At 36.2% G+C, this 25,512-nt stretch overlaps 10 protein-coding genes across 12 annotated transcripts; 5 read left to right on the top strand and 5 right to left on the bottom strand.

Annotated features, from left to right (window-relative positions):
- Nucleotides 1-43: 43 nt before the first annotated feature.
- Nucleotides 44-3,008, bottom strand: Uvrag (UV-resistance associated gene). Its single transcript, XM_088029225.1, has 7 exons — nt 2,613-3,008; nt 2,373-2,562; nt 1,798-2,327; nt 1,544-1,712; nt 1,098-1,497; nt 645-1,048; nt 44-598 (listed from the first exon to the last, which is right to left on the bottom strand). Exons 1-7 carry the CDS (start codon nt 2,685-2,687, stop codon nt 165-167), a joined length of 2,202 nt encoding a protein of 733 aa, XP_087885351.1. The 5' UTR covers nt 2,688-3,008; the 3' UTR covers nt 44-164.
- A 161-nt stretch (nt 3,009-3,169) lies between these two features.
- LOC148178307 (beta-1,3-glucan-binding protein-like) lies at nt 3,170-5,029 on the top strand. Its single transcript, XM_088029226.1, has 6 exons — nt 3,170-3,443; nt 3,512-3,957; nt 4,008-4,150; nt 4,198-4,589; nt 4,637-4,782; nt 4,824-5,029. The coding sequence occupies exons 1-6, from the start codon at nt 3,314-3,316 to the stop codon at nt 5,010-5,012; spliced, it is 1,446 nt and encodes a 481-aa protein (XP_087885352.1). The 5' UTR covers nt 3,170-3,313; the 3' UTR covers nt 5,013-5,029.
- Nucleotides 5,030-5,578: 549 nt separating this feature from the next.
- Nucleotides 5,579-10,011, bottom strand: LOC148178306 (uncharacterized). Its single transcript, XM_088030635.1, has 5 exons — nt 9,914-10,011; nt 7,110-7,848; nt 6,916-7,054; nt 6,437-6,865; nt 5,579-6,390 (listed from the first exon to the last, which is right to left on the bottom strand). The coding sequence occupies exons 2-5, from the start codon at nt 7,829-7,831 to the stop codon at nt 5,710-5,712; spliced, it is 1,971 nt and encodes a 656-aa protein (XP_087886761.1). The 5' UTR covers nt 7,832-7,848; nt 9,914-10,011; the 3' UTR covers nt 5,579-5,709.
- Nucleotides 10,012-10,065: 54 nt separating this feature from the next.
- On the top strand, nt 10,066-11,359 carry LOC148178305 (uncharacterized). The gene is made up of 3 exons (XM_088030640.1): nt 10,066-10,398; nt 10,452-11,030; nt 11,077-11,359. The coding sequence occupies exons 1-3, from the start codon at nt 10,394-10,396 to the stop codon at nt 11,156-11,158; spliced, it is 666 nt and encodes a 221-aa protein (XP_087886766.1). The 5' UTR covers nt 10,066-10,393; the 3' UTR covers nt 11,159-11,359.
- Nucleotides 11,344-12,153, bottom strand: LOC148178304 (tubulin polyglutamylase complex subunit 2-like; the record flags this gene model as incomplete). Its single annotated transcript, XM_088050451.1, has 1 exon — nt 11,344-12,153. A coding segment is annotated over one exon (810 nt), but the record flags the coding sequence as incomplete, so codon positions are not given.
- A 460-nt stretch (nt 12,154-12,613) lies between these two features.
- On the bottom strand, nt 12,614-14,593 carry LOC148178303 (thioredoxin-related transmembrane protein 1-like). Its single transcript, XM_088030639.1, has 6 exons — nt 14,437-14,593; nt 13,470-13,631; nt 13,246-13,420; nt 13,095-13,196; nt 12,952-13,047; nt 12,614-12,900 (listed from the first exon to the last, which is right to left on the bottom strand). The coding sequence occupies exons 1-6, from the start codon at nt 14,574-14,576 to the stop codon at nt 12,781-12,783; spliced, it is 795 nt and encodes a 264-aa protein (XP_087886765.1). The 5' UTR covers nt 14,577-14,593; the 3' UTR covers nt 12,614-12,780.
- Nucleotides 14,594-14,807: 214 nt separating this feature from the next.
- Nucleotides 14,808-16,644, top strand: LOC148178302 (dnaJ homolog subfamily B member 14). The gene is made up of 6 exons (XM_088030638.1): nt 14,808-15,075; nt 15,124-15,414; nt 15,537-15,787; nt 15,840-15,952; nt 15,999-16,162; nt 16,211-16,644. Exons 1-6 carry the CDS (start codon nt 14,943-14,945, stop codon nt 16,321-16,323), a joined length of 1,065 nt encoding a protein of 354 aa, XP_087886764.1. The 5' UTR covers nt 14,808-14,942; the 3' UTR covers nt 16,324-16,644.
- A 1,365-nt stretch (nt 16,645-18,009) lies between these two features.
- LOC148178301 (HIG1 domain family member 1A, mitochondrial-like) lies at nt 18,010-19,195 on the top strand. 2 transcript variants are annotated; one of them, XM_088030642.1, is made up of 3 exons: nt 18,010-18,281; nt 18,522-18,614; nt 18,695-19,195. In XM_088030642.1, the coding sequence occupies exons 2-3, from the start codon at nt 18,527-18,529 to the stop codon at nt 18,874-18,876; spliced, it is 270 nt and encodes an 89-aa protein (XP_087886768.1). In that variant the 5' UTR covers nt 18,010-18,281; nt 18,522-18,526; the 3' UTR covers nt 18,877-19,195. The 2 variants fall into 2 exon arrangements, with proteins under 2 accessions (XP_087886768.1, XP_087886767.1); XM_088030641.1 differs by having other exon boundaries at nt 18,017-18,338.
- Nucleotides 19,121-22,498, bottom strand: Rnb (BTB/POZ domain-containing protein Rnb). Its single transcript, XM_088030634.1, has 10 exons — nt 22,235-22,498; nt 21,739-22,182; nt 21,493-21,676; nt 21,296-21,441; nt 21,013-21,246; nt 20,793-20,964; nt 20,586-20,744; nt 20,322-20,538; nt 20,025-20,273; nt 19,121-19,972 (listed from the first exon to the last, which is right to left on the bottom strand). The coding sequence occupies exons 1-10, from the start codon at nt 22,496-22,498 to the stop codon at nt 19,171-19,173; spliced, it is 2,871 nt and encodes a 956-aa protein (XP_087886760.1). The 3' UTR covers nt 19,121-19,170.
- A 120-nt stretch (nt 22,499-22,618) lies between these two features.
- On the top strand, nt 22,619-24,646 carry mh (DNA-dependent metalloprotease SPRTN). Of its 2 annotated transcripts, none has more exons than XM_088030636.1 (4): nt 22,619-22,709; nt 22,789-23,339; nt 23,484-23,680; nt 23,728-24,646. In XM_088030636.1, the coding sequence occupies exons 2-4, from the start codon at nt 22,790-22,792 to the stop codon at nt 24,592-24,594; spliced, it is 1,614 nt and encodes a 537-aa protein (XP_087886762.1). In that variant the 5' UTR covers nt 22,619-22,709; nt 22,789; the 3' UTR covers nt 24,595-24,646. The 2 variants fall into 2 exon arrangements, with proteins under 2 accessions (XP_087886762.1, XP_087886763.1); XM_088030637.1 differs by having other exon boundaries at nt 22,620-22,709; nt 22,784-23,339.
- Nucleotides 24,647-25,512: the final 866 nt, after the last annotated feature.

The following is a 25,512-nucleotide window of genomic DNA, read 5'->3' as shown; positions in this document are numbered from 1 at the left end:
CTTTCAACATTGACCTCGAGTAACAACAATAAAAGACATTCAATAAAATGGAATAAATATTTATTCTGATTTGTAATCAAATTAACAATAATTTTTCAAAACAAACAAATCTTAAATAAACTCATTTAAAAAATAAAATACAATTAAATATTTCGATAAAATAATCACACATTCGATTTTGGCTTAACCAAATTAAACGATTTAGTGGTAAGCAAGGCGTCTGTTCTTGCCATTAACGGACTATCAAGGTTTTGAACTGCGTTGACGGAAATTTCAGCAAATTTTTCGCAAGTCTGCTGTAAACTACCGTCGTTGCTGCAACATTCTGAAGAATTACCATTGTCCATCCATTCCAAAAGATCCGTGTGTTTAGTTTCTAACCTCTGAACTTCATGACTTTGTTTGTCGCCATTTAAACACTCTTCAGAACCAGAGTCAAGTTTCGGACTTTCACCTCCTCCATCCAAATGGGCTAAATCTACAGAAGGGTCAAGTAAATCTGTTCCTTGCTCGATTACTTCCTCAGTATTATCACAGTTGTTGGTGGTTTCGTCCACTACGCCTTCTTTAATGACAATTGAAGCCGTACTTTGATCAGCTACGAAATCAAGAAATAGATTTTTTTTAATTCAAATTTCCCCCACCTGTTTTCCTTGAAGCGACGTAATTTTTGAACGAATCGGCGGTAATTTGTTTGTTCATAAAGGCTTCTGGAATGGCGAGAATCTCGCTTAGACCAGGTCCACACTCGCTGCTTTTGTACATTTTGTATTTTTTTGGTAGTTCATGGAATTTCTCTTCTATTTTCACGCTTTCTTCGACTCTGACATGTTCCATTTCAGTTTTTACGCCTAAGGAACACATGACTAAAGGGAGAATTTCTTTACAGTCTCTGCCTTCAAGTAAAGTTAACAGATTTGGTAATGTCGCTTTCAGTTCAGGGGTGTGCATAAAAAAGAGCCACCTCAGTTGGGCAATGTTTTTGTTCAATAAATAAACTGCGTAAGTAAACTGGATCTTTTCTTTGCCTTTCGTGAAGAGTGGGAAACTAAAACGATTTTAGTAACAAGTAACAGGAAGAAGCGTCTTCTGCTTACTCTCGTTCTCTATCAGGAAGAATCGGTGACACATGGTCAGTTATATACGATCTTGATCCATAATGCATCATTGGGTATCTTAAGGGCACTTGCAGGAACGTAGAACACATCAACAGAACATGAGTTATATACCCCAAAGCTACGGAAATTCCCGTATCGGAACAATCCGACAAAATGTCCGAATTTGGAACGAAAATACCATGGATGGTGTATCTTTTATCTGCAATTTGCTGGATTGGGTAGATAAATAAAAGTTGCTGCAATAACTGCCTCCGACGATGGTACAACCGCGAGTACAAAGTCATCAACATTTCTTGAGACGGAGCTAGGTGCTCTTTGAGGTCCCTTAATTTTTCTGCTTCATGTTTGAGTTTATAGTAGTCGTCCATTAGCCCCAAATCTAGGATTGAAAAATGTACCAATAAAACCACAAAGTGGAGACTTACTTATCTTGTCGTTTTCCTCAAGTAAATCTTTTAGTTTGTTCTTGAAACGGCGGATCAACGCGGATTTTTTATCTCGTTCTTGTGATAATAGTCTACTTTTGAAGTGACCCACCTCGATCTCGTTTCGGAGTTTTTCCATCTCCCTTTTTTGCATTTTTGTTGGTTTTTGCTGTAAAAAAAATAAAATTGAGCAACCAAATTTCCCAATTCTCTTAAAAAAATTGATTTTAAATAAAAACTGTGGGTCTTCTTACCTCCAGCATTTTGTTGACCGATTTCATGGTAAGTAGCTGTGGAGCATATCTAACATTTGAAGGACTAGAACTGCATTGAATTTCTGGAGACGTTTCTTTAGCGGGAGCGTCTGTACCACATCTTACTTGAATTTTTTCCCTAATCACTTGTACATCCAAACTCTTATTTCTAATAGTAACTTGTAAAGAGTGTAGCCTCCTTAACTTATTAATATTATAACTACTTCTAATTTCACTTTTAGTGACTTGAACAGAGGTTTTTCTAAAGATTTGCTTGCATCCTCCTGCTTCCATTAAATTTAAATTGTCAAGAAAAGGAGGTGGTTTACTACTCTCTTCATTGAGCACTTGTCTACTTGTGAAAAATCCACCCCTTATATTAAATATCACAGTATTAGGGTTAAAAAACACTGGCTGGATGTCAGCAATTTTATTTCCTAAGTAGACAAGTCCTGATAAGTTAACACCCCATGTGCAGACAACTGCATCAGGGATATCAGTACAGTGTCGCCAAACTCGCAGCACCAAGGCTAAAAACTACCATTATTCATGTTTAATACACCATTTCCAATCACCTGAAGTTGTCAAATTTATTAAATTGCGAAGATCTAATTCTGGCCACTTTGGATTGACATTATCGATTTTCTCGCTCGTGTAAAAGGGGGCACTCATTGTGGTTAAATGCAGAGTAAAGTAATAAGTACCCTTTTTTGGTAAATGAGGAAAATTCAGGCCAAAGATCTGATGGACGTGTCGCAGACGGTACTAGAAATCAATGTCAGGATTACAGCAAATAGCATTAACAAACCTCTTACCTGTTGGGTTACTAAGGGGGTCCATTGTCGGCTTCTCTGTCGACCTAATAAACTGTCCGACAGGGTGAGATTCATGACGAATTATCCGACGCTTGACATATCATATTTCTTTGAGGTTATGTTTGACAGACGTCAAACTTGACAAATGATTGCTTAATTCAACGTTTTATATGATTAATAATTACACCAAATCGATTGAATATTCTTCACCGAATTTCACGCATAATATGGCTACGATTTATCACTAATTAAATATGAAAACACAAAGTGACAATAACATCAATTTGGATATGGAAAATTGACGATATGGATTTTAATACATCGCATTTGCACGACAGGACCGGCTTTTAGAACTTTTAGCCCGACAGACATTTAGGGACACACGTGCAATGTTTAATTATTGTATAATTTTTTTTACGAAATTAGGCAAAGCTACTTGGTATATAACAGGATTCAGTGGGTCATATTAATTGCCTGCAAAATATAGAGTAAATATTTTTAAATCCGCTTCTGCTTTTGTTAAAGAGAATCTTCTTCATGCGTATCGTATCTTAATGAGAATTATGGAAATTCCAGAAGCCTTGGAGCTGAAACAAAAAATAAAAAAATTCCGATAGATGCTTTTAATTATATTAACACTGCCATTGAAACAACAGTGTTTCTGAAATAATCCATTTTTAGTTAAAGTTATAAAGTTCAATATGAGATTGTGGCACCCGCGTCTGTTTCTAGTGTTTATTACTTTTTGTGACATAACTTTTGCTAAATATGAAGTGCCAGATGCTTTGATAGAAGTTTTTCGACCTCGGGGGTTGCGCGTTTCAATCCCAGGTGAGATAAAAAGCTGAGGTATTCCACAAAGATTTTTTTATTCTATTTTTGTTGTTTCTTCTTTCTAGACCAAGAAGGCATCAAATTATTTGCTTTCCATGGCAAAGTCAATGAAGAACTAAATGGCCGAGAAGGAGGAACGTTTTCTAGAGACATCACCAAACCAAAAGGTGGCCGATGGACGTTCTACGATCCATACGCCCAATTAAAAGAAGGAGACATTTTATATTACTGGACTTACGTTATTTTCTTTGACGGTGTAAATGAACTAGGGTACAATAACGATGATAACTCATTTTCCGTGAAAGAATTATTAAACAAAGATGTAACAACCAGCACTCCATCTGTCCCTAATAAGATCTCTGAAGAAGTAACACTTCCAAGTGGTTGCAAGTCTGGAGGAACAACTTCGAAAAACGAAAAAGTCTGCGCGGAGCAACTTATTTTCCATGAGAATTTTACCACACTCCACAAAAATCTGTGGAATCCTGAAGTTAGGTTTGCGGGAGGCCCGGTATGACTAATCACTACTTTTCCAACTAGGAAAATATCATATTTTTCTAGGACTACGAGTTTGTGGTTTACACCAAAAATCGTAAAAATCTAAAAGTTGAGAAAGGACATCTAAAAATTAAACCTGTCTTATCTGAAGAGCTCTTTGGTGCTGGTTTTGTGACGAACGACCATGAAGTAGATCTGGGCAGCAAGTAAGACACTTTTCAGACGGTTTTTAGACTAACATAAATATTAACAGCTGCACTGGTGTTCCTGGAACTCTTGAGTGTGTTCAAAAACCGGATGCTTTTCTTATTTTGCCCCCAGTGGCGTCGGCACAGATCACCACTAAAAATAAGTGGTCCTTTAAATTTGGTAAAATAGAGATTCGAGCAAAACTACCGAAAGGTGATTGGATCTACCCAGAACTGTACTTAAATCCTGTTACTGAAGACTACGGCCCTGGATACACTTCTGGTCAAATACGAATCGCGTTCCTTCCCGGAAATGCAAATTATAATAAAAATCTTCTAGGTGGGTGTGTTTTAGGGAGTACTCGTGGCGGGAGAAATTATTTGATGAAGAACATACAGAAAAATAAAGGAAGTTGGAGCGATGGTTTCCATAAATTCACAGTACTCTGGAAACCAGGTAACACTCATCATTTCAATATTTGTTTACATAAACGAGAATCTTAGATGAAATTACCGTGAGTGTTGATGATGTGGTGTATGGGAATATTTATGCACCTAAAGACGGCTTTATCAGTGAATCCCAGAATTTGAATTTGGACAATGTTGAGAGGTGGCGCTCAGGGACTTCTTTTGCGCCATTTGATAAAGAGGTGAGATCGTCAAGAAATAGTCTTCAAAAGTTTCTGTTTAGATGTATTTAGTTGTTGGTGTGGGCGTTGGCGGCCACAACTTTGAAGACAGAAGCGATGGCACCAAACCGTGGCAGAACAGCGAACCCAAAGCTCAAAAGAAATTCTACACGGATTCTTCGCAGTGGCACCAAACTTGGACAAATGCCAGCGTTTTAGATGTAGATTATATTAAAGTTTGGTCTCTCTAATAAAAAGCTCGATTGTTTTTATTGGGTATTTATAGGTCGTCTAGTATAATAGAAATTCTTTCTAGTTTCAACAAACAAAGCAATATTATTCGTGAAATAACGATTAATTTACGTCTCTTGAAAATACAAAGTTTTTCTTAGCGGTATTATAAGTAGCCATTAAAGAAAGCAAAACATTTCGTAAAATGTTTCGGTTTGTTAACCCTATTTACTCTGCCAACAAGTAATTAAAAGTTATTTTAAGAAGTTAACAAATAAAATTGTTTAGTCTTGACCACTTCAAAGTTGGCCGATTTTGTTTCTTCAGTTTGAGCTAAAAGTGCAATTCATTCATTCAATTCAAGAGAATAGCACGCAAATGTGATGCTTGATTTGTTGGCGATCAATATAGGAAGTATGAAAATATGATCTTGAGTTCAAGTAGAAGCAGAAGGACACGTGTCGCACTTCCGTTATCTGCAGTTTCTTTAACCTACTAGAATTATATTTAGATGAACAACCTTCTCAACGTCCGACGTGTAAACCTTCAAACTGTTGCCCTCATAAATTTGCTGCAAAGTAAACACTTTGTGATTTTAAAATCATTTTATTTTCATACATACACAAAATATTGATTTGCCATATAAAAACAATATGCAAAAATATTACAGTCACAATAATACTTAAATAAGTTTGTACAAGTTATAATAATTTTGTACTATTCCTCTGGAGGTCGTCCATTGTCAGACGATTCTCCTATTCCCGACGTTTCCCCGTCTTCGCGCCTTCCATACGTTTCATGCAATGCGTCTAATTTATTTACAATGGCAACACTTCTACTCGAAGTGTTCGCCACTTGCTTTACTAAACTGCTACACTGACTTTCTAATCTATTCAGCCTTTCTTCCCTCGCTGATAACACATCGTCGACCGTTTTCTCTTCATTTTTATCGGAAACGTCGGTTTCATAACCGGGTTCGTCTTCGCTCGAGCATTCTTTGTCGTCACTGTAACCACTTTCAACACTGTTGTGAGAATCATCTCCTCCTGTTATTTTGCGTGAAGCAAACTCTATTCGTAACTGCTCCCATTGTTTCTCAGTGTTGGAGTTTTTTTCTCGAGCTTCTTGCCATTTTTCGCGACTGTATTCTAACTCTGCTTTGAGGTCTGTGAGAAGTTTGCGTTTTTGGGCTAATTCGTAACGAAGGATTTTTTCTTGAGTGTGTAGTAGCTGATGCTTCTTTTGGAGTTTGCCAACTACGTGCCAAGTCTCCGATAGCTCGCCAGAGACGAGCTCGAGGCGCTTTTCTTGTTCTTGCATACGGCACTCTAGGTGGGTGTTGAGCTGTTTCAAACGACCGGTTTCACGTTCTAAGCTTTTCTTCTCAAGAATGAGATCCTGTGAGTAATGAATTAGTCAAAATACAACAAAAACTGAACGTTACCTTCAATCGGATGAAAGTTTGACTAACGCTAAGAACTAAGTGAGGTCCTTTGGAAGTTTCCACGAGTTTGTAGCAAGGATTTTCGTTCTTCTGTTCCTCAGCAGCCACTGGAGCACACTGATGACTCAAAAGTTCGATTAAAACTTTCCACACTTTTGGCAAAATTTCTACAATTTCAGAAGCACTGTTCAGTTGGTTGGAAATCTGAGTTTCAGGATTAGCTTTTGGTGGTTCGTCTTCAGAGTCTTTGGAATCGCTGACTTCGTTCACTAGGTCCAGGAGTACTTTAGGGAGAGCTGAAACTTGGTTGGATTCTTCATTGACGGCAATGTCTTGGAGGAGATGATGGTTTTCTTCCAACAGTTTGATCAGTTTTTCAATATCAATCTCTTGGTTGTTGTTGAAACCAAGAAGAATTTGAGAGAAAAGCTGAAATAATAATGATTTGGCTTTGTTTATTATACTTATTATGGTCTTACCTGATTGATGGCAGAGAGTTCCGCTTCGTACTGACGACACTCTGCTTTGGTCAACCCTAAGTTCGATTCGAGATTCTTAATTTCGTCATACTTCTTAGAATTCTCTTCTTCTAGCCTTTCCAAGTTTTCTTCGAGTTCTCTGTAATCTCACGTTAAAACAAATCACTTTAACACTTGAACACTGTAAAACTCACGTGTTCTTATTCCTTTCGTCTTGCAATTCCTTTTTAACTTCATCTAAAACCGTCCGCATTTCGTCTTTTTCCCTTTTATCCGCTCGTTGTCGCTCCTCATAAAACGCTCTCAAATTTTTGATATTTTGCAACTGCTTTTCATATTCTGCCCTCAGATCTTGAGACAACATTTTTAACTCTCTGCCAGCTAAAGAAACCTCAATCTCTGTGACTTTTTCTCTGAGCTCCTTTAGCTGCGCTTCTCGAATCATCAACATCTGCTTTGAAACACTTACAACGTCTTTGAGAGCGACCACATGAGTCTTGTAATCTTGTCGTTCCTTCTCAAAACTGATCATCTCACTGTTCAATTCTTGTAAATCACTTTGCAACTTTGCAATCGTCACCTTCAATTCGAGATTCTTCTGTCTAATATCTTCCAAGTCGTTCGTTCCTTGTGTAAGTCCCCCACAACTTCTCAGTTCTTCATTCTCTTGCTTTAAACGTTTCACTTCGTCACGAAGATCCTCCATTTCTTTCCGCTTTTCCGCAATCAATTGTCTACGTCGTTCGTGTTTTCGAGCCAAGTCCAGCTTGAATTCATCTAGTTCTTCTTTGATGCGACTTTGACGCTCGTCTCTTGTTTCTTCTTCTTCAACACCGACGTTTCTTGTGGGTATTTGTGGTGTGACGTCCCACCAGACATCGGCTTCGTGGTGTGCAGCACTACGCGTGTTACCCATTGTGACTGAGACGTTTTCTGTCGAGAAGAAAGATTTGTAGAGAAGGCGAATGAGTTGGATTTATTTTTAAACGACAACTCACGACTTCATAACAGAAAAAATAAACGAAATACGCGATACTTAACGATATCAAACTGTATTCCAACGGTGTTATTATCAAAGCTATTTTTGAAATTCACAGAAAAATCGACCATCGAGATGCCAAAAGATTCACGTGGTAGCGCGAACAATTACAACGCGTTTTTAAATATAATCCAAAGTGCGCGGACAAAGAATTGCGTCGGTTTAAAGGTGGTTTATGGAAAATAACACTTTTGGTAAAAATTAGAACAGCGGCCAACGTAAATACGAGGCTTGCCAAAGGAAGAAAATTGTGTTTTTCATTGAAAAGGTGCCACAGATGTATTTCTGGTCCTCTAACGTGAAAAACACTTAATTTGAGTCAATAGGAAATTTAAATCACTCATCTTAACATTTATAATCTAATCAACAAGTGATAATTCCATATATGTTGTCATAAAATTAAAATAAGTTCACAGGTATTTCTTGAGGCCAAATTTTCCTATTGCCAATTTCTAAACAATGCACGGATGACGTGTTCTGAGATTTATTAATAAAAGTTACAGAATTTCAGGGTAGTTAAAAAGTATTTGTAAAGTTATCATAACTCAGGTAATCACTACTTTTATATCATGTAAACAACGGTAAACAATTTCTAGAATACACAAGATTTCATTATCAGTTAGGGTTTGAGTAATTAGTAAATAAAAAAATCTTAAGAAATTTTCTGTTTTCATGTGTCACGTTTAATTCCTCTGCAAGAACAGTTTTTTAAACAAATAAGGTTGTTTCACAATTTGAACTTTTACAGCTTCTGAAAAAATATTCAGATAAAGATAATCTTTTTCCTTCGTTGCGGAGATCATACAATCAAAATTTGAGAATTTATAGACTTCATGGTATGACGCAAATTCTTATTAAAAAAGTGACAGGACTATAAAAGATAAAAGAACTTAAAAAAAGTGTTTTTAACTTAAAAACAAAACATCTCTTCTTTTTAGAGACTGGATATTTTCACAGAAATTATTATTATTGTAAACTTTCATAGGAATTGCTGCTTCTTTATAATTTTACAACAAATAAATAATCTTAATTCAAGTAAAGTTTTAAAACGCGGTTTTCAACAAACATTATTCGTTTTTTCAAAATCGTCAATCAATTTATTATAAATAACAATTCGAGTAAATATTTGAAATCCTGACCTGCTCAACAGTGGAGTGCACGAAGAAAATCGCAAAAGTAAATATTAGCTGGCGGGACTTTTAATAAAATTAGCATTTGTATTGTTTTTTTGTATCATAAACTATCTGCGATTACAAGTTTCCATTGTGTGAAAATAGAAAGGATCTATTTATTTATTAAACAATCATTTATAGGCCCCAACTCTATAACAGCGTTTTAGAATAAATTATAAATTATGTAAACACTCTTATAAAAAAATTGTTTTACCAGATGCGCTGATGAAAATGCAAGACTAATAAACATTTCGTTTCATATTTTCCAGGAAAAACAAATCTCGTCTTTGTAAATTTAGACAAGGATTTTTTTCCTAATGACCTGGAAGAAGACATTGAACCCAATTAGTGAAGTTTTCGTCAATTTAAGTAAAAATACTCCATTCGGACTAAAAATACGAATTTGAAATGTCTATTCGAACATAAATAGCACCAAAATTTTGAAAACAATGACACAAAATGCGTCTAGACTTCAAATGAAGTAATTCGCATATAACCCACCTTTCGATTCTGACTAAAAATATTTCTTTTCTTACACCTCAAGATGAAATTAGAATGAATTTTGGGATTGCCAAGGCCCTTTTTGACGTCATTTTAAATAATAGTTTTGTTTTTGACGCTTTTTTGGCGCGATTTTCGAAAATTGAGTTTCAATTACAAAAAAAGTTATGCAACGATCTGTTTGATTTCTGGTGTAATTTTTACGAAACAAAGAAAGTAAAGCTCGTGGTTGGACCGTGTACCTCGAAAACACGTAAATCTCTCCTCAAACATCCTATTTACTTACTTCAAGATGGAAACTTACACGCACTAAACTATATAATAATGAAAATCGCACTGGCTCGAGTCTACCTCTTCATACGAGGCGTCTTTATTTATAGAAATTTATTTATCGGATACGTAAGCAGTTTGCAGGTTTCAGTGCCAGGTTTTAAAAATACTGCTAGTACGTTTTTCAAGCCGTCTCGTTCCAACCTCAAACTAGATGAGGATGAAAGACCGGCAATACGAAAATTATCTAATAATTTTCAGTTTATTTTACGTTGTGATTTGAGACGTTACCTATCAATGAGGCTAACATTCGATTTTGTGGGTGGGTTTATTGAGCAAGCGATCGTTCGCCTCAACACGCATATTTATTTTCTTTGTTGAAAGTTGAAAGAAGGATTAAAAGATTTAGCTGGAATAGTCCTCCCACAGCAAACAACGAAGATCTTCCTATTTAAGAGCAACAATAGACATCTACAACTCAGTTTATGGTTTGAAAATGAGGTAAGTAGAGATTTTAAATTTCCCGCGACTTTAAAAAACTCGCGCTTTTGCAGGATTATACTTTGCGGAGCTGTGCTTTTTGTATGTTTGGCAGTCATCCCTTCTGTACAATGCGACAGAAAGTACAAACTGTCGGAGTACGACGAACGTGATAAACGTGATACTAGAGAACGTTACGCCAAACGTGATGATAACCAGAGATACAAAAAAAATAAGTTTAGAGATAGCAACAGTGATGAAGATTGGAGTGATAGCAGGTCTAAAGTGAAGAAAACCAGACGACAAGTAGAAGAGGAGGAAGCCCCTCAAAGGATCAAGTTTAAAAAAAATAATGATGACGATCGCGGTAAAAAACTTCGGACGAGACGATTTCAAGAAAGCGTGAGCGATGAAGACGATACTGATGAAACGGAAGAAGTCAGCGTTTGCGTCGATAAAAGAGGACGCAGATGCGAGTCTGAAGATGACACGGACGAAACGAATGAAGATTACACAGATGAAGATGAGAGTGACAATGGGCAGAAAAAAAGGGTTATATACATCAAGAAGTTTGCTCACGAAAAGAAAAAAGCCAAACCAGACAAGGAAACTGGAAACATTTTAAAAATACACAGACGAAGATTGGGCAGGAGGTAAGATCAACCTATGCGATCATCTCAAGTAAAAGTTTTCTTTCAGAAGCGACGATGATGACGACTCCAGTGAAGAAGTCGCGGTTCCCAAACGTCGCCGCTTCGCTTTAGACGACGACGAAGAATGAATGTGTTTGATACCCTCTTCGAAGCTGTGCCCGAAATTCCGATTTCCCCGAAGATGGCGTCTAGGAAAATTGATCTGTTTTTTGCTCAACTTAGGACTAAGACACCTCTTTGCCTATTTTAGGAACTTAGCTGCGTAATTCCATTAAAACCACCATGTATTACATTTTTTGTTACATTAAAGTATTCATTTTTTCGGTTTATGCTTCGCGCTTCCTTTTCTCTTGGCTACACTCTCTAATTTTCCTTCATCCGAGATTAACTCGAGGTCGTTGGTGAGGTTAAAAATGTCGCAATCTATTTTATTCAGTTCGCTCCCGTTTTCAAACAATTGCCGATTGTTCATTATCCCAGGTGCCAAGATTTGGATCATGTCGGCACTCCACTCGGGCAAAGTCGCGTTGAGGACCAATAATTGCCATCCGGGAACACCCACGTGGGCTATTGCCATCCGGAAATATGTACCAATGTTTTCACATAGAAAATAGAAAACCTTCCGTTTAAAATACAACCAAATTGTTAGAGGTAAAGTCGGGTTAAACTGAGCCAGAACGACGCAGTTATTATCTTCTAGATTTGCTAAAACGTGGATTTTACTATTTGGAGATAAAATTTGCGTGCCACCGTCTGTGGCGTACATAGATTCCTCTATCGATAACTTCTCCATTTTACACAGAGGATTTATTTCGATACTTGCTGTTACGGTGTTTGAATCATTTACTGATTTGTCGTAATGGAACGTGTAAGAGAACAAAAATCCGTTGTTAGAAAGAAAGAAACTACGCAGATCAGTGGGCAAAGCGACATCGTTGGTAGATTCCCATTCACTTAATTCCTTGATAGTTGCGGGAAAGTAACGTTTTAGGGTAATATGCGACACGAGAGGGCATTTTTTAAGAAGACAGGGTAGTCCTAGGAGAAAATTTTCGTAGAAAGAGTCTTCAGAAATTTTGTCAATCACAAACCCTTTCTTCCTAGAAGTGAAGTAGTGTATTAAGAATTATAAAAAGGGGTTTTTACTTGAAAAGCTTCGCCATGTTCAAAACTAGAGTGACGTACAATTTTGAAATTAATCAAATTTGACTGTTCGTCAACTGAGTTTTTAACCACAATTTTGGATAAATCTTACCTCTGAATCTTTCGTTGGTCATCTAGCAAAATGCAGCATGAACAAGACGTTTAGTTTTTCTCGGAAACTCCATTTGTCCCATGGATCGTCGGAGCTAAGATTCTTTTCCTTATTAGATTTCTTCTTTTTTGTAATATTCTTTGATGGTCTCGTCTGATGTCCTAGAAATCACTTTTTTCAGGTTTGTGTTCAGCTTTCCTGGTCCTGGTGAAAAATAAAACTTTGAGCAAAAAATTAAAAGAATACTTCATCTTACCGTATTAAAAGGTTTCAATCCAATTCAGGAACAATAATTGGGGTTGTGACCTGGTAAGTATGTATAAACCAATTTTGTGTAAAAAATAACATCACAAGTTTATTGAAAAAATCTACAATAATATTAATAATAGAAAAATTTAAATATCTCATGGAATAGTGTTTTCGCTTCCATTTATTGTTAGTTCACACTCGAAACTGCCACTGGAATAAGTCTCAAATTTTAAGCGCCCTCATCTGTTAGTCCGCTCTCCTCGTCTTGCGTTTCCTCGCGTTGGGACTACTTGGGTTACTTTTAGGTGTATCTTGATCAGATGCTGCAGCATCATCCAACAAATCGTCTTTGATGTCCTCATCGCCCTAAAATTGGAACAGTTATGGGGGGCTCTAATAACACCACTGAAAAATTACCAATTCGTCATCAGAATTCTTGGCCTTTTTCTGCTCTTTCTTTGGTTCGACCGATTGTTTCGGAGGATAGATCAGATCAATTATACAGACAAGAAGCTAGAAATTTTAATGAACCTTACAAAATTTCATTTTTACTAACTTACTAGACCCAGTAAAGCTCCTAGGATGATAGTAGCTATGGCAAAAATCAGGTAAGACCCCCATGTTGGAAGACCAAACTCCTCCATTAATTTATTATGAATAAGCTAAAATTTGATTTAGTTTACAAGAAAATTTGAAATTCGACCAACTAACCCGTAACGATTGAGACAGTTTAAAAAATGTGGAAACGATAGACATTTGAACAGAATCGGGCGATTTCCAATAAGGCACCGGCTCGACATGTAGCCATTTTTTTTCAACTACAAACGCCATGAAGGATTCTTTATCTCTGGAACCTTTGTATTGTCGAAACTTGCCATCGCTTACACTGAAATGCGCCATTAGTGGATTTCAAGAAAGCAGATGTGGAAACTTACTGGAAGATTGTTGGCAAAGCGGTTACCATAAATCTACCGCTGAGGCCAGGGGAAGCTGTTACATCCACTTGTCCAACTTTGATGCCCATGTTGCTACCCCATGCAGCGACCAGTTGCCAGGTGTCTTGGAGCCCTTTGCATGCCGGGCACCAAGGCGCATAGCTGCAATAGGAAAGAACATTGTATTTATCGTCAAGTCTCACAGAATATTTAACTTATAGCGTATGTAACTTATTCAGTTTAGATGCATTTTTCTGAAGAAAAAGAAAAACTAGTACACTATGTTTTAGAAATGTTAGACAAAACTTCTGTTTGAAGAACTCCCCACTTAGTTTCTTCGTTTTTTATTATGATTTAATTTTTTATTTCGTACTGACAAAAATTGGTCATTGTGGAGTATGGAATGTGGTTTTGCTGCAACTTCATGGAACAAAAATGCAGCAGATAAGAAAACACAACACAGATAAGAAAGTGCTGATAAAAGAGAATGCAATATTACACCGGTGCTTTTTGCAATACAAACTACCCTGAAATCATACAAAAATTGAACCGAATCAAAAATTATGTTCTTCTGTTACGCCACTGCACTTCTGTCAACACCGTGATGTCACCGGCACGCGATTTTAGGTAGGCTTCGTTTAGCCCCCACATTTCAATTTAATGCAAAAACTTTCATTTCAATCGAAGTGTGACATGTGAAAATGGGAATTTCATTAAAACTTCGTCACGGGTCACCGCAAATTTCCGATAATGAGCCAATAACATGTGAACCGGCGTCCTCGTCAACGCCCTTTAATACATTTAAAATAGAAAATTAGCGGAATTCCGGTCTAATGGGTTCTTTTATATTAGACAACGTAATAAACCATGCGTTTAACGCATTTTACGCGATTTTTAAATGGGTTTCGCTTGAAATCATTTGACATGACAGCGGCTCTTTGTTTTTTTAAAATTTTGTGATTCTTACAATTCCACCATCCAGTCACCCTTCAGCATGTCCCTCCAGTTGTCTTCATTTAACAAAATAATGTCATTTTGTCCTTTTACATTCAAAAAACCACATATTACAACAAAAATAATCAAACACGTCACTCCACCGCGCGCCATATTGGAAAAAGACGACAGTGACGCCACTAGTGGAAAAATGCAGAAAAACCTCCATAGAGTGACAAAAATTTTTTATTATTCCAACGACAAATTTATTATTTAAAATCGTAAAAAAAATAGATTTACAACAGCTACGTTCCTACAACAGACCATCAAAAATGTGTACTTTTATATTAAAGCAGAATTTTTTTTATTGGCTGTAAATACCGCCACTCCGGACATCTACTTAACTAAAGTCAATGATCATACGTCATTTGAATTTGACATCCGTCAAAATGAAATCAGCTGTTTCTTAATTAAATCGTTACATTGAACATTTTCATTGATTTGTGGTGGTTTCGTGCGTCCTCTAAATTCCAATTTGTAATGGACGGCAATAAAGATGAAGCAGACAAGTGCATCAAACTCGCTGAAACCTATATCAAAGAACGCAATCGCGAGAAAGCCGAGAAATTTCTTCATAAGGCTGAACGTCTCTATCCTTCACAAAAAGCCCAAGGTACGTCAAACTACAGTCAGGATAACTGACGTGTCCTTATTCCTGCAGATCTTCTCGTCCAAATAAAGTTAATGGCTGAGAGTAAAGTAGAAACTGAACAACCGCGGAAACGTAATGTGGCCCCCAAAGTTGAAGAACCAGCAAAAGCACCAGAGTACACTCCCGAGCAGTTGGAAGCAGTGAAAAAAATCAACAAATGCAAGGATTATTATGAGATCCTTGGGGTTAGTAAGGACGCTACCGATTCTGAGATCAAAAAGGCGTACAAGAAGTTGGCGCTGCAGTTTCATCCTGATAAGAATAAGTGCCCTGGGGCAGCTGAGGCCTTCAAGAAAATTGGTAACGTTTGTTTGAATAACTGCGCTCTATTTTTGTTACAAATTCTAGTATGGATTAATCAATGCTCTTTAAAACTTAACATGTTTAGAAAGACCTCAATTCTGAGTTCAAGGCTATTTCAGGTAATTCCGTCGCTATCCTAACCGATGTGGAAAAACGCAAACAATACGACCAATTTGGACCTGAAGACGAACGATTATCCTCCAGATCCCACCACAACAACACTTTCGATGCTGACGGTGCCGACGAAATTTTCAACATGTTCTTTGGTTCAGGATTTAACGGCGCTAATGTGTACGTTCGACGTGGGGGACGATGGCAGAGACAAGGCACTGGTACGCAAGAAACTCACCACAATCATCATCACAGAGAGGTAGGACTGAGTTTCAACGAGAACGTGGTCTAAGGAAATTTCTCTTTTCCAGCAAAGTAATTACTCAGCTTTCGTCCAACTTTTACCGATTATCCTCGCGATCGTTTTATCCATGGCGTCAAGTTTCTTCGTATCGGATCCTCCTTATAGTCTACAAGTGAATTCGTGAGTTGTTGGAAAAATCCTATCGAAAACTTATTGTGATTTATAGGAAATACCCAATCGCAAGGAGTACTGCAAACCTGAAGATACCTTACTATGTGAAAGAGAACTTCGCCGCTGAGTTTCAGGGTTCGGTACGAAGGCTTGAAATGTCAGTGGAGGAAGAGTACATCTCGAATTTACGACATGCATGCTACAGAGAGAAAAACTATCGTATGTTTTTTAATATCCACTGCTTTTTTTACTTAGTTTTATTTTCAGGGGATTCAATGATTTGGAAAGCCCGGAATTTTGGTGATAGGGAACTGTTTCAAGCTGCTCAGAACATAAAAACGCCCGCATGTGATAAATTGCAAAGTTTGAAGAATTATTGATTGTTGTTTTAGAAGTTGTTGTTTTATTATAGCGTTGTAATTATTATGTAGTATTTATATTTATGAATGTGTTTTTATCAGGACAAGCACGTGATTTGTTGTAAAGTGAATTATTCGTGGCCGGTAAGAAGAATAAAGACGATATAATGCTTGAAAAAGTTTATTTAGGTGAGAAGAAAAATGGAAATCTTAACAAATCGTGAACCAATTTTATACATATTGTTTTATCAGATTATTATAACGGCAATTATGTCGTTAATCCGAGCTTTTGTTAATGCGATTGTAATAAACTGAAGGCTTTCACGGTCGATAAACTGATTATTTCGAATATTTTTTCAGTGCAACGTTTTGCAAAAAAAATTTTAAAATACCTCTGTACATGTTTATCTATTTCATAACTAGAAGTACTGTTAACTCGTATTTTTGTGGCCTCGTTTGTCTATTAAATTTGGGTGGAGTGAGAATATGTATTGCTTTTTTGACATCAATAATGACTGACTGATAAGATAACTTTATTATGGAACAAACGCAATTAACGAAAACGAAACAAAACATATTAAAAGAATAAAAACAACAAATTGGGGCAAATGTTGATATGATAAAAAGGGAATCGTATAACAAGCGCAAATTATAATAAATTATAATATCCGCCCTTATCTGGATATCGAAATTGTTTTCGTTTTTAGTGTTTTTTTTAGACTTTCTTTTTTAATTGAACAACTAATTAACTATTTAATATTGTCTGCCATGCCATATGAAAACCAGCAGCTGAAGTGAATTTTATTAGAGATACATATTTTTGATAAGCGCCTATAAGTACATACCTATATCAATTTCCTGTTTACAATGAGATAAACAGACTAACCTGCACGAATGAGAATAAATGTGTCACATTTGGACGCATTTGTCTATAAGGATTGTGTTTTTAAGTTATCTGTTAGCATAACTGCCATGTTGAAGTAATTCTAAAAAGTTTTTTCAATTGCGGACTCATAAAGTTTAATCGATGTCAATTATTATAACACAGTTCATCTACAATAGATTCTACAATATAAATCAGGCCATACACAATATTTTTTTGGCTTGAGTTTTCACAAAAAATAATTTGTTTCTATTTTTCTGTTAATGTAACTGCTGAGTAATAAATCTTTTAATACATGATTAACAGGTCAAAAAAATTTAATTAAGTCAAATAGAAGAAAATCAACTGCAATTTATGAACAATTATTCCTTTAATTACAATTAATTGTACTAAAAAGTGAGTTTTTAACAACTATATGTTTTGCTAACGTGTAATGTTATAATAAGTTATAAAGTGCTATATCATCAATCCAATTGGTCTGGTTTATTACTATTAGACATACTTTTTTCAAATGTACTTTTCCAGTTCACGTCAAAGCAATAAATTAAATAAAGGTCTATTACATTCATTACAAAAAAATGTGATTGTCTTTTGAAATAAAAAAACGCTGAAATCCGAAACGAAATCAGGATAAGATGTTGAAACGGAGATAATACATCTCAATTAATTTGTCCGACTTTCTTAAAACTACGTGCTGTCGTGCAGACATCTCCAGTAGGCGACGTGACCACCCTCAAGGAGGTTCGCTCGCCTCTAGGCACATGTCCCATATTTGTATTTTTGACTCATTCAAAATTTGACACAAATCCCAAACAATAAAATCCCCAGTAGCCCTAGGGTCAAAGTCAAATTCCCAAACCAGACGAGTTACCCAATTTTTTAATTTTATCTATTTGTGAAGACATTTAAAAATTGCATAATTCAAAATCGAAACTTTTTTTGTTCTAAAATTGTGCAATTATGTACTTTGCAATGAGACATAACACCACGAGACTAAGGAGATATGACGTCATGGCTCATTCATTTCGTTAAAACACATTGCGCGCCCTTGGAATCACCAGTCAAAGTGCAGTCGTAGCAAAGCGATTACATATTGGTAAATTTTGGATTATTTTCCGTTCTTTTGAGTTTTTTTCCGTTAACATGTCGTTAAGTGAGTGTCTATTAGTTCTTTTAATTTTAGTTTTTCGTCTTAACCTCAATCACTTGCGTGATGTAATAATTCCCGTTTTACATTTGTCCACGATCGTGGAATTTCCCATTGCAAATTGTTCTTCCAATTACCAATTTTCGCATAGATTTTAATGAAAATAGTCATGTGTTGTTTTATTTGTAGCTACGATGAGCGATTCCAAATACCATTATGAAGAAGAATCTCAATCTGACAGATTAGCGCGAAAATCTAAGGAAGCCCCCTTTTTCCCTATTGGTGAGTTACGCAAACAAATCTAATTTTGCAAACATAATTGTTATCATCCACAATGATACTAAGGTTGAGTTTGATTACAGCAATTGGCGTGTGTACCTGTGCTGTAGGTTATGGGGCTTACATGTTTAAAAATAGAGGAAAAATGAGCCCTAGTGTTTACTTAATGCACTTGCGTGTTGGAGCCCAAGGCGCAGCTGTTGCATCGTTAACAATAGGTTTAATCTATACCATGATTAATGAACACATTTTAAAAAAGAAATAAGTTAGTATCTAATTAGTAAATGGTTAGATTTTTCCTTAAGTAATCTAATTTATTTATTGCTATTATGTATGTTGATACCACTTGTTTTGTTAGATATTTATTTTTATAACAAAAGACTTAAAAAAATAGTTAATTGTACATTACTCTGTGTTAAGTTATTAAAACAATGTCAATACAAGTGATACTTTCTTACAAAGATCTTGTGATGGTATTGTGTATATGTTTGTAAATTAATCCAAAAGAAAACTCTTAATTAAAATTTATTCAGCTACTTACAAGTAGTAAAAAAATGTTTCAATAAAGACTATGAAATTTTCTATCACATTGTTTCTCTCTTTTTTTCTTACACTCACAGAATTGATGCACACTCATATACCTTACCAGCAACTTCCTTATATCTTCCACTAGTTCTTCTGTGTATCCTAAATTAAATAAATTCCTAAACATTTCGACTCTGACCGAGTCTATAATATTTCCAACTAACGCATACGCTATACACTCCACTCTCAATAAATTTGTCCTTGATTCTAAAGACCAATTATAAATAGTCGGAATGGTCTCTGAACTTAGTCTAAACTTCTCCACACAATCCGTTAAATACACTCTATACTCTTCCATTAAAAACCTATCACACAGTCCAATCACATCAAGATGCGTATTCAAATCCAAATCAATATCCACAAGATCAGTCTTATCTATATCACATTTCATGAACTGCAACAAGTACGACAGTGCTTTATTCGGCACGTTGGGCAGCGTAATCATGTCTTGGTTAGACTCTTTGAAGTGTCCACTCAAAAGTCCAGCGAAAAAGTCTGAATTTTTACAGAGTAACTCGCGGTCTGCACTCAGTAAACTCCCATCGTCAAGTTTGAACGTGACAATGGTGGAAGAATCGATAGATTCACATTCGACCACGTTCGATTTGTATGTGCTGGAGATTTGTTGAGGGTCCGGAATGCAGAGTTTCTTTGATGCCAAGACGCATAGGACTTTGATGCTTTTGTTTTGGAGGTGAGATTCGTCTTTGAGGAGCTTCATGAGGATTTCTAGACCGCCGCAGTTGAGCATGAGTTTGACTAGGATGGCTTTGTTTCTGTAGTAGGATTTCGGTTACAGTTTTGTCTTTCTGATTTTGTTTAGCTTACCTTATAATATACGGTATGACTAGTACCAACTGCTGTTTGGTGGCGTTATCTCCTCGAAGTAACTTATGGGCGATGTCACCTTTTCCTCCTCCAGATTCCGCGAGTCTGCATAACTTCTTAATGATAGACAAACTGATCCACTGGAACTGCCGACATTTTGAACACCAGCCGCCATGTTGTGCTTTGGAAAGGTCATAAATTGCAGGAATAAACTCACTTTTCATCAGAGGTAGTAGGTAAGCGTGGGACCTGCAACATCACTATTTAACATCCACCCACTCACTGTGTTAATCGTACTCTAAAATCCGACAAATGACGTCAATGATATCAAGAACTGCCGAAGAATGTGGCCAGTCGAAATAACCAGAGCTTTTCACAAGGCCTAGTAGAAGTTCATGGCCGCCTAGTTGTATAATTGGAGGTTTTATTTTAGTGTAAGTTTTAAGCAGAGCGATAATTTCGACAACCAGTTTGGCTTTAATTTCCTTGACTGAACTAGAATCGAGATCGAAACCTAAAAAAACGCGTTAATTTTTGTATGGGGGATAAGAAAAGCAGTACTTGGAAGCTCTTCCGTTTCCTGTGGAATGTCATCTGAGCTTTTAGAATCTATCTCCGGATTGGTGTAGTCTTCATCTTCTACCGGTGGCAAGGAAAATTCAGTCGGGTCGACTTCGCTGCAGACGGGGGAGTAGTCGTCTGAATCAGACTCTGATATTTCTAAGAGAAAATGTCACCAATAATGTATTTAAGGGTTGCAATAGTTACCGAACATGTGAGACCGTGGACTTGACTGGGGCGATAATCCGGAAGTCCAAGACATAGCGAGTTCCGATTCGTTACTAGAAGCTGGACTGTAATCGTATCTTCCACTACTTGAATACAGTTGATCAATTTCTTCATCGCTGCTTGATGTTGAACACAAATCATCACAATCATTCTGGAAATATAATGTAGTCACCGAAATTAGAAATTCGTTTTAACTTACATCCAACTCGTCCGCAATCCGACATCTTTTGCTCCCTCGGAAGTTGACAAGAATATTAGTCTTTCTCTTCTTGTCGCTTTTGTGAGTTACATTTAATGGCTCTACGTTTCCAACAATTAATTTTAGTTTTTCTTTGAGTACTGCTAAAACATCGCATTTTATTTGTTCAGCGATGAGACAAGTGTTATATTTGCATTTATTGAGGGTTGAGATGATCAAGAGACAACATTCAATCTAAAAGTATAGAAAATTAGAGTCTGTATAATGAGTGGGTGAGTTTTACTTTTCGGTTATTCTCAAATGTTAACTCTTTCAAGAGGTTTACTAAAAGAGGAATACTTTCGCCGCATCTTTCATTTTCGCGGTTTCCTGGATGGTCAAGCAAGTGACAAAGACATCTAAGACATTCTTCACACGTTAGGTTAAATTCTAGAAAACAAACAATTAAAGAAAAACTGTAATTAGGCATAATTGGCTTACCTTTTATGATCGTTTCATTTCGTAATACTTCCACAAAGCTATCAAATATTTCAGGTATCGGTAAATCAGACTTTAAATGACTGATTCTGAGGAAGTTCATGACTATTTTGATCACTTGCCTAGGAGCCACTAGTAGAATTTTGCTGAGGTAGACTATAGAATCGCCTTTGCTCGTCGTTCTCATCTATGGAATACACATTTGGTTGTAGATTTTGTATTATATTTGTGTTTATGTTTTATACTAACCTCTAGAATCGACGGGTAAAATTTATACCGTGAATACTCGTGCAATAATTTGATTATATTCATAACCACCGCCTCTCCATTTTTTGTTTTTTGCCATATTTGCCCAAATTTTATAAGCAGCATGCCTACAGTTTTTAGTACACCGTGTGTCTTCACCAGCACTTCAAGGGTTTCTCTGTTTAATAACTCTCTTAAAGCCCTAATTCCCATCGTCACAGTGGCTTCCGAGACTTTTCCATCTTCCTTTTCTTCAGCCGACTCGTTCAAAAATTTGACGATATGGATAACAATTTGTGGTTTCTTTTCAATAATAACATTAGACCACTGGTCTTTGTGTTGGCACATATTGCCCACAATTCGGAAAACGCGACCGTTGATGCTGTCATCTTTAGGAAAGCGCTTCAGAAGAAGGTTGAGATTTGATAATACGTTATATTGAGTAACCTGAAATATGACATGACTTAAGTCAGTTCGAGTAATGACGTCAGGGACTTACCACGTCCCTCGCGGATTTCGGGTCCAAACAACAGTTTCCTAATATACTTAATGATACGTTAATTATTCCTTTTTTGGACGTTTGAAGGGATGAAATAATTGGTTTAAATGAGCCCTTTTCGCGAATTTTGCCAATGTTGTCTTTGTTTTTGGGACAATCGGCATCTACCTTTTTTCTTACATCAATGAGCAGCTTGAGTAATTTTGCACTCTCCTGTACGCCTTGAAGAGAAGTTAAAACATCGTCAAAATTAGTGGCAGACATGCTTAAGGTTATTGCGATGTTTTGTGCACATTACAGTGGTTTTTTTCGTAATTTTTTGTGACGAAACTTCACACAAAACACAACGTATGTCACTAAAATGACAGTTGATAACATTGAAGTATAAAAAGGTGGAGATCGCGAAATGTGGATTTTAATTTGAGTTAAAAGTATTGATAGCGGAACTAATTTTGGGGATAATTACCATAAACAGGTAAGAAATAACATTACGTGATCATAATAAAAAACAACCGTTAGTCGTTACACAAATTGATTTAAAATTTTGAGGTTAGGATGGCGGAGATCGACTACCAAATGGCTCTTTTACTGCAACATCAGTTTGAGCAAGAGCATAAAACGACGAAAAGTACTGAAAAGACTGATCAGGAATTGGCTCGGGAACTTCAAGAACAATTTGCGTTTGAGGAATCCAGTGAGAGACCCTCAAATGGTCTGGTTTATAAACCTCCAAAAGACAGCCTCAACTCGTCCAAATGTCTAGTGGATCCTTCGTGGGAACTTGTAGATCCGACTCCTGATATTCACAATCTTTTTATGGCTTTCAATGAACGTTATTTTTGGAATAAATTGTTGGCAGTTTGTGTGTCTTGGAGCAAAAGAATGACCACTTGTGCTGGTGTTTGTTCTTACAATGGCAGAGGAGGCATGTGCTCGATAACGTTGAGCGAACCTTTATTAAAATTGAGACCTAGGAAAGATTTGATTGAGACTTTACTTCATGAAATGATTCACGCTTATTTATTTGTTACTCATAATAATAGAGATAGGGACGGACATGGACCAGAATTTCATAAGCACATGTATAGGATCAATAAAGAGTCAGGTTAGAACTATTAATAGCTCCATTTCAGTTTTCCTGAATTTTATTCAAATTTTGCGCTTCGTTGTCAGTTGTAAAAAAATGAGCGAAATTTGAAATTTAGATACGGTTTTTCCCAACAGAAAGTTCAATGTAATTTTCTTGTAGGAACTAATATTACTGTTTACCACGACTTCCATGACGAAGTTCGATTATACCAACAGCATTGGTGGCGGTGTGATGGGCCCTGTCAACTTCGGAAACCTTTTTTTGGTATGGTACGAAGATCCATGAACAGACCCCCTGGTCCCAACGATCGTTGGTGGGCTGAACATTCTCGAACTTGCAATGGAACATTTATTAAAGTAAGTTCATAGTCAGATCTATTTTGTACTGATTGTTTTCTTCACAGGTCAAGGAACCAGAAAACAACAAAAAAGAAAAAAAAACAAACAACTCAAAAACCGCTGTAACCGCGAAGAACAAGGATATTAGGGACTTTGTAACTGCTACTAGCACTAGTGGTAGTTCCAGTAATATTAAAGGTTTTAAGGTTCTGAATAAGGTGAAGGGGGGTAAAATGAACTCATCTAGTACCATAGTGGTGACAAAAACTTCCAACACTGCTAGCGAAAGTTCCTTTACACCAACAGTTTTCAATGCAGATGCTGGTGTTGTTAAAAAGCCAAGCACCAGTATCAATACTAGTAATGATTTTCTCTCTGTCCGAAATCACTGGGCTAACAAGTTCAGTGATACCAACAAACGACCTGCAGAAGAAGCAGCACCATCTACTTCAAAAGTACCAAAAATTCCCTCCCAAGAACTCTGTGATTGTCCAGTTTGTAATAAAAAAGTGCCATTGAAAGATTTGAATAGTCATCTAGATGTATGCTTGAACGAAGTCAAAGACGAGAAGAAAGAATGTCCGGTTTGTACCAAAAAAGTTGAATCTTCTATTTTTGAAGTGCACATTGAGAAATGTTTGTCGACATCTACTCCGGATACTCAAGAAACAGTGCCGTGTTTAGCATGTGGAAAGAAGATACTAAGAAAAAATCTAAACTCACATCTGGATGACTGTATGAGTGGTATTTTTGACGCAGACTTTGAAACCAAAGCTGAAGACCGACCAGCAACGCCTATTGGAGAGTCCATCTCACAATTTAACTGTCCTTTTTGTTTGAAATTAGTGAAAGAAGAAGAGATGAAAGACCATATCGATGTTTGCTTGCTGGCCGAACGTGATATCGTTGAAACTTTCATGGATGAATTTTGACTCTAATTTTTGTATTACGTGTTTTTTTAATAAACATTTTTTATTCTTCTAATTTAATGTTTTAGTGAATACAATAAATTAAATAACAAACGATGAAGTAAATGATAAAATGATAAATAAATAAATAAATAAATAAATAAAAGTTACAGTTGAATTGAAAAAAAATGTGGATTTTGGAGGCCAAGATCGATGAACGTTTTTCAGAATTTTTTTTAATTTTTTAGAATCTGGATGCATGTGTTTGTAAGTTTTTAATATTATGTATATTTCTATTTTCTTTTGTATACTTGTACATACAGGTGTCCCAGAACGCTCGTACTTCTTTTTAATTCTTCATCAAAATCTGAGTTGATTGTCGTATTGCACAATTGCTCAACGTTAAATGCGTGTAACTTGAATACAATAAATGCCTGAATATTGTGAGATGCGGCATTCAACTCAGATTTTAATGAAGAATTTTTCACTAAATCCGGAATATCTGATGCGACCGCTAAAAATATAAAGATTTTTTACTCAGTTTATCAACATCTACGTTTTAAATATGGCAGCGATAACCCCAATATCAGACGTTATTTATTTAAAACTGAGCATGAAAAACTGAACCTAACAATCGGTAAAAAAAGTTCTTGAAATTAATAGGTAAAATTTTGTAACAATTGTTAGTTACTGTATTCAGTGTTGAAATGTCCAAAAACCTTAATTTGAATAGCGGTCAGGAGTTCTACAATCTTTGCTCAAATTTTTCTACAATAGAAAACTCGCATTAGTGCGGATTTTCACGTCATTTGGAACACAGGAAAAAATTGTCAAATGTTTTTTATTTTAAAATTTAGTTTAATAATAATTGTGAAAATACACTTTACAATAATTATATCCGTTTGCAATACATTTTTTATGAAATTTTGCCACTTATTTTGA

This window comes from Gnatocerus cornutus, chromosome 2 (genome assembly GCF_029298725.1).
Source record: "Gnatocerus cornutus isolate USDA-ARS CGAHR chromosome 2, icGnaCorn1.1, whole genome shotgun sequence".
NCBI lineage: Eukaryota > Metazoa > Arthropoda > Insecta > Coleoptera > Tenebrionidae > Gnatocerus > Gnatocerus cornutus.
The sequence above is the reverse complement of the archived record's forward strand: the minus strand, read 5'-3'. Positions and strand labels throughout refer to the sequence as shown.

Excerpts from the sequence above, each read along its gene's own strand:
- LOC148178302 (XM_088030638.1), top strand. The coding sequence starts at position 14,943 with ATGGACGGCAATAAAGATGAAGCAGACAAGTGCATCAAACTCGCTGAA. Across the intron at positions 15,076-15,123 it reads TCCTTCACAAAAAGCCCAAG|ATCTTCTCGTCCAAATAAAG; the intron begins GTACGTCAAACT and ends TTATTCCTGCAG. Across the intron at positions 15,788-15,839 it reads ACAATCATCATCACAGAGAG|CAAAGTAATTACTCAGCTTT; the intron begins GTAGGACTGAGT and ends TCTCTTTTCCAG.
- LOC148178303 (XM_088030639.1), bottom strand. The coding sequence starts at position 14,576 with ATGGCGCGCGGTGGAGTGACGTGTTTGATTATTTTTGTTGTAATATGT. Across the intron at positions 13,632-14,436 it reads GGTGACTGGATGGTGGAATT|CTATGCGCCTTGGTGCCCGG; the intron begins GTAAGAATCACA and ends TTCCTATTGCAG. Across the intron at positions 13,197-13,245 it reads AACTGTCTCAATCGTTACGG|CTTATTCATAATAAATTAAT; the intron begins GTTAGTTGGTCG and ends ATCAAATTTTAG.
- LOC148178307 (XM_088029226.1), top strand. The coding sequence starts at position 3,314 with ATGAGATTGTGGCACCCGCGTCTGTTTCTAGTGTTTATTACTTTTTGT. Across the intron at positions 3,958-4,007 it reads TTAGGTTTGCGGGAGGCCCG|GACTACGAGTTTGTGGTTTA; the intron begins GTATGACTAATC and ends ATATTTTTCTAG. Across the intron at positions 4,151-4,197 it reads GAAGTAGATCTGGGCAGCAA|CTGCACTGGTGTTCCTGGAA; the intron begins GTAAGACACTTT and ends AAATATTAACAG.
- Rnb (XM_088030634.1), bottom strand. The coding sequence starts at position 22,498 with ATGTCTGCCACTAATTTTGACGATGTTTTAACTTCTCTTCAAGGCGTA. Across the intron at positions 21,247-21,295 it reads CATTTGAGAATAACCGAAAA|ATTGAATGTTGTCTCTTGAT; the intron begins GTAAAACTCACC and ends CTATACTTTTAG. Across the intron at positions 20,539-20,585 it reads GGAAACGGAAGAGCTTCCAA|GTTTCGATCTCGATTCTAGT; the intron begins GTACTGCTTTTC and ends GCGTTTTTTTAG.
- LOC148178305 (XM_088030640.1), top strand. Across the intron at positions 11,031-11,076 it reads AGACGAAGATTGGGCAGGAG|AAGCGACGATGATGACGACT; the intron begins GTAAGATCAACC and ends GTTTTCTTTCAG.
- LOC148178301 (XM_088030641.1), top strand. Across the intron at positions 18,615-18,694 it reads AGCCCCCTTTTTCCCTATTG|CAATTGGCGTGTGTACCTGT; the intron begins GTGAGTTACGCA and ends GTTTGATTACAG.
- Uvrag (XM_088029225.1), bottom strand. The coding sequence starts at position 2,687 with ATGAATCTCACCCTGTCGGACAGTTTATTAGGTCGACAGAGAAGCCGA. Across the intron at positions 2,563-2,612 it reads CCCCCTTAGTAACCCAACAG|TACCGTCTGCGACACGTCCA; the intron begins GTAAGAGGTTTG and ends ATTGATTTCTAG. Across the intron at positions 599-644 it reads CGTCGCTTCAAGGAAAACAG|CTGATCAAAGTACGGCTTCA; the intron begins GTGGGGGAAATT and ends TTGATTTCGTAG.
- LOC148178306 (XM_088030635.1), bottom strand. The coding sequence starts at position 7,831 with ATGGGTAACACGCGTAGTGCTGCACACCACGAAGCCGATGTCTGGTGG. Across the intron at positions 7,055-7,109 it reads GACGAAAGGAATAAGAACAC|AGAACTCGAAGAAAACTTGG; the intron begins GTGAGTTTTACA and ends GTGAGATTACAG. Across the intron at positions 6,391-6,436 it reads AAACTTTCATCCGATTGAAG|GATCTCATTCTTGAGAAGAA; the intron begins GTAACGTTCAGT and ends CATTACTCACAG.
- mh (XM_088030636.1), top strand. The coding sequence starts at position 22,790 with ATGGCGGAGATCGACTACCAAATGGCTCTTTTACTGCAACATCAGTTT. Across the intron at positions 23,340-23,483 it reads TAGGATCAATAAAGAGTCAG|GAACTAATATTACTGTTTAC; the intron begins GTTAGAACTATT and ends ATTTTCTTGTAG. Across the intron at positions 23,681-23,727 it reads GCAATGGAACATTTATTAAA|GTCAAGGAACCAGAAAACAA; the intron begins GTAAGTTCATAG and ends TTTTCTTCACAG.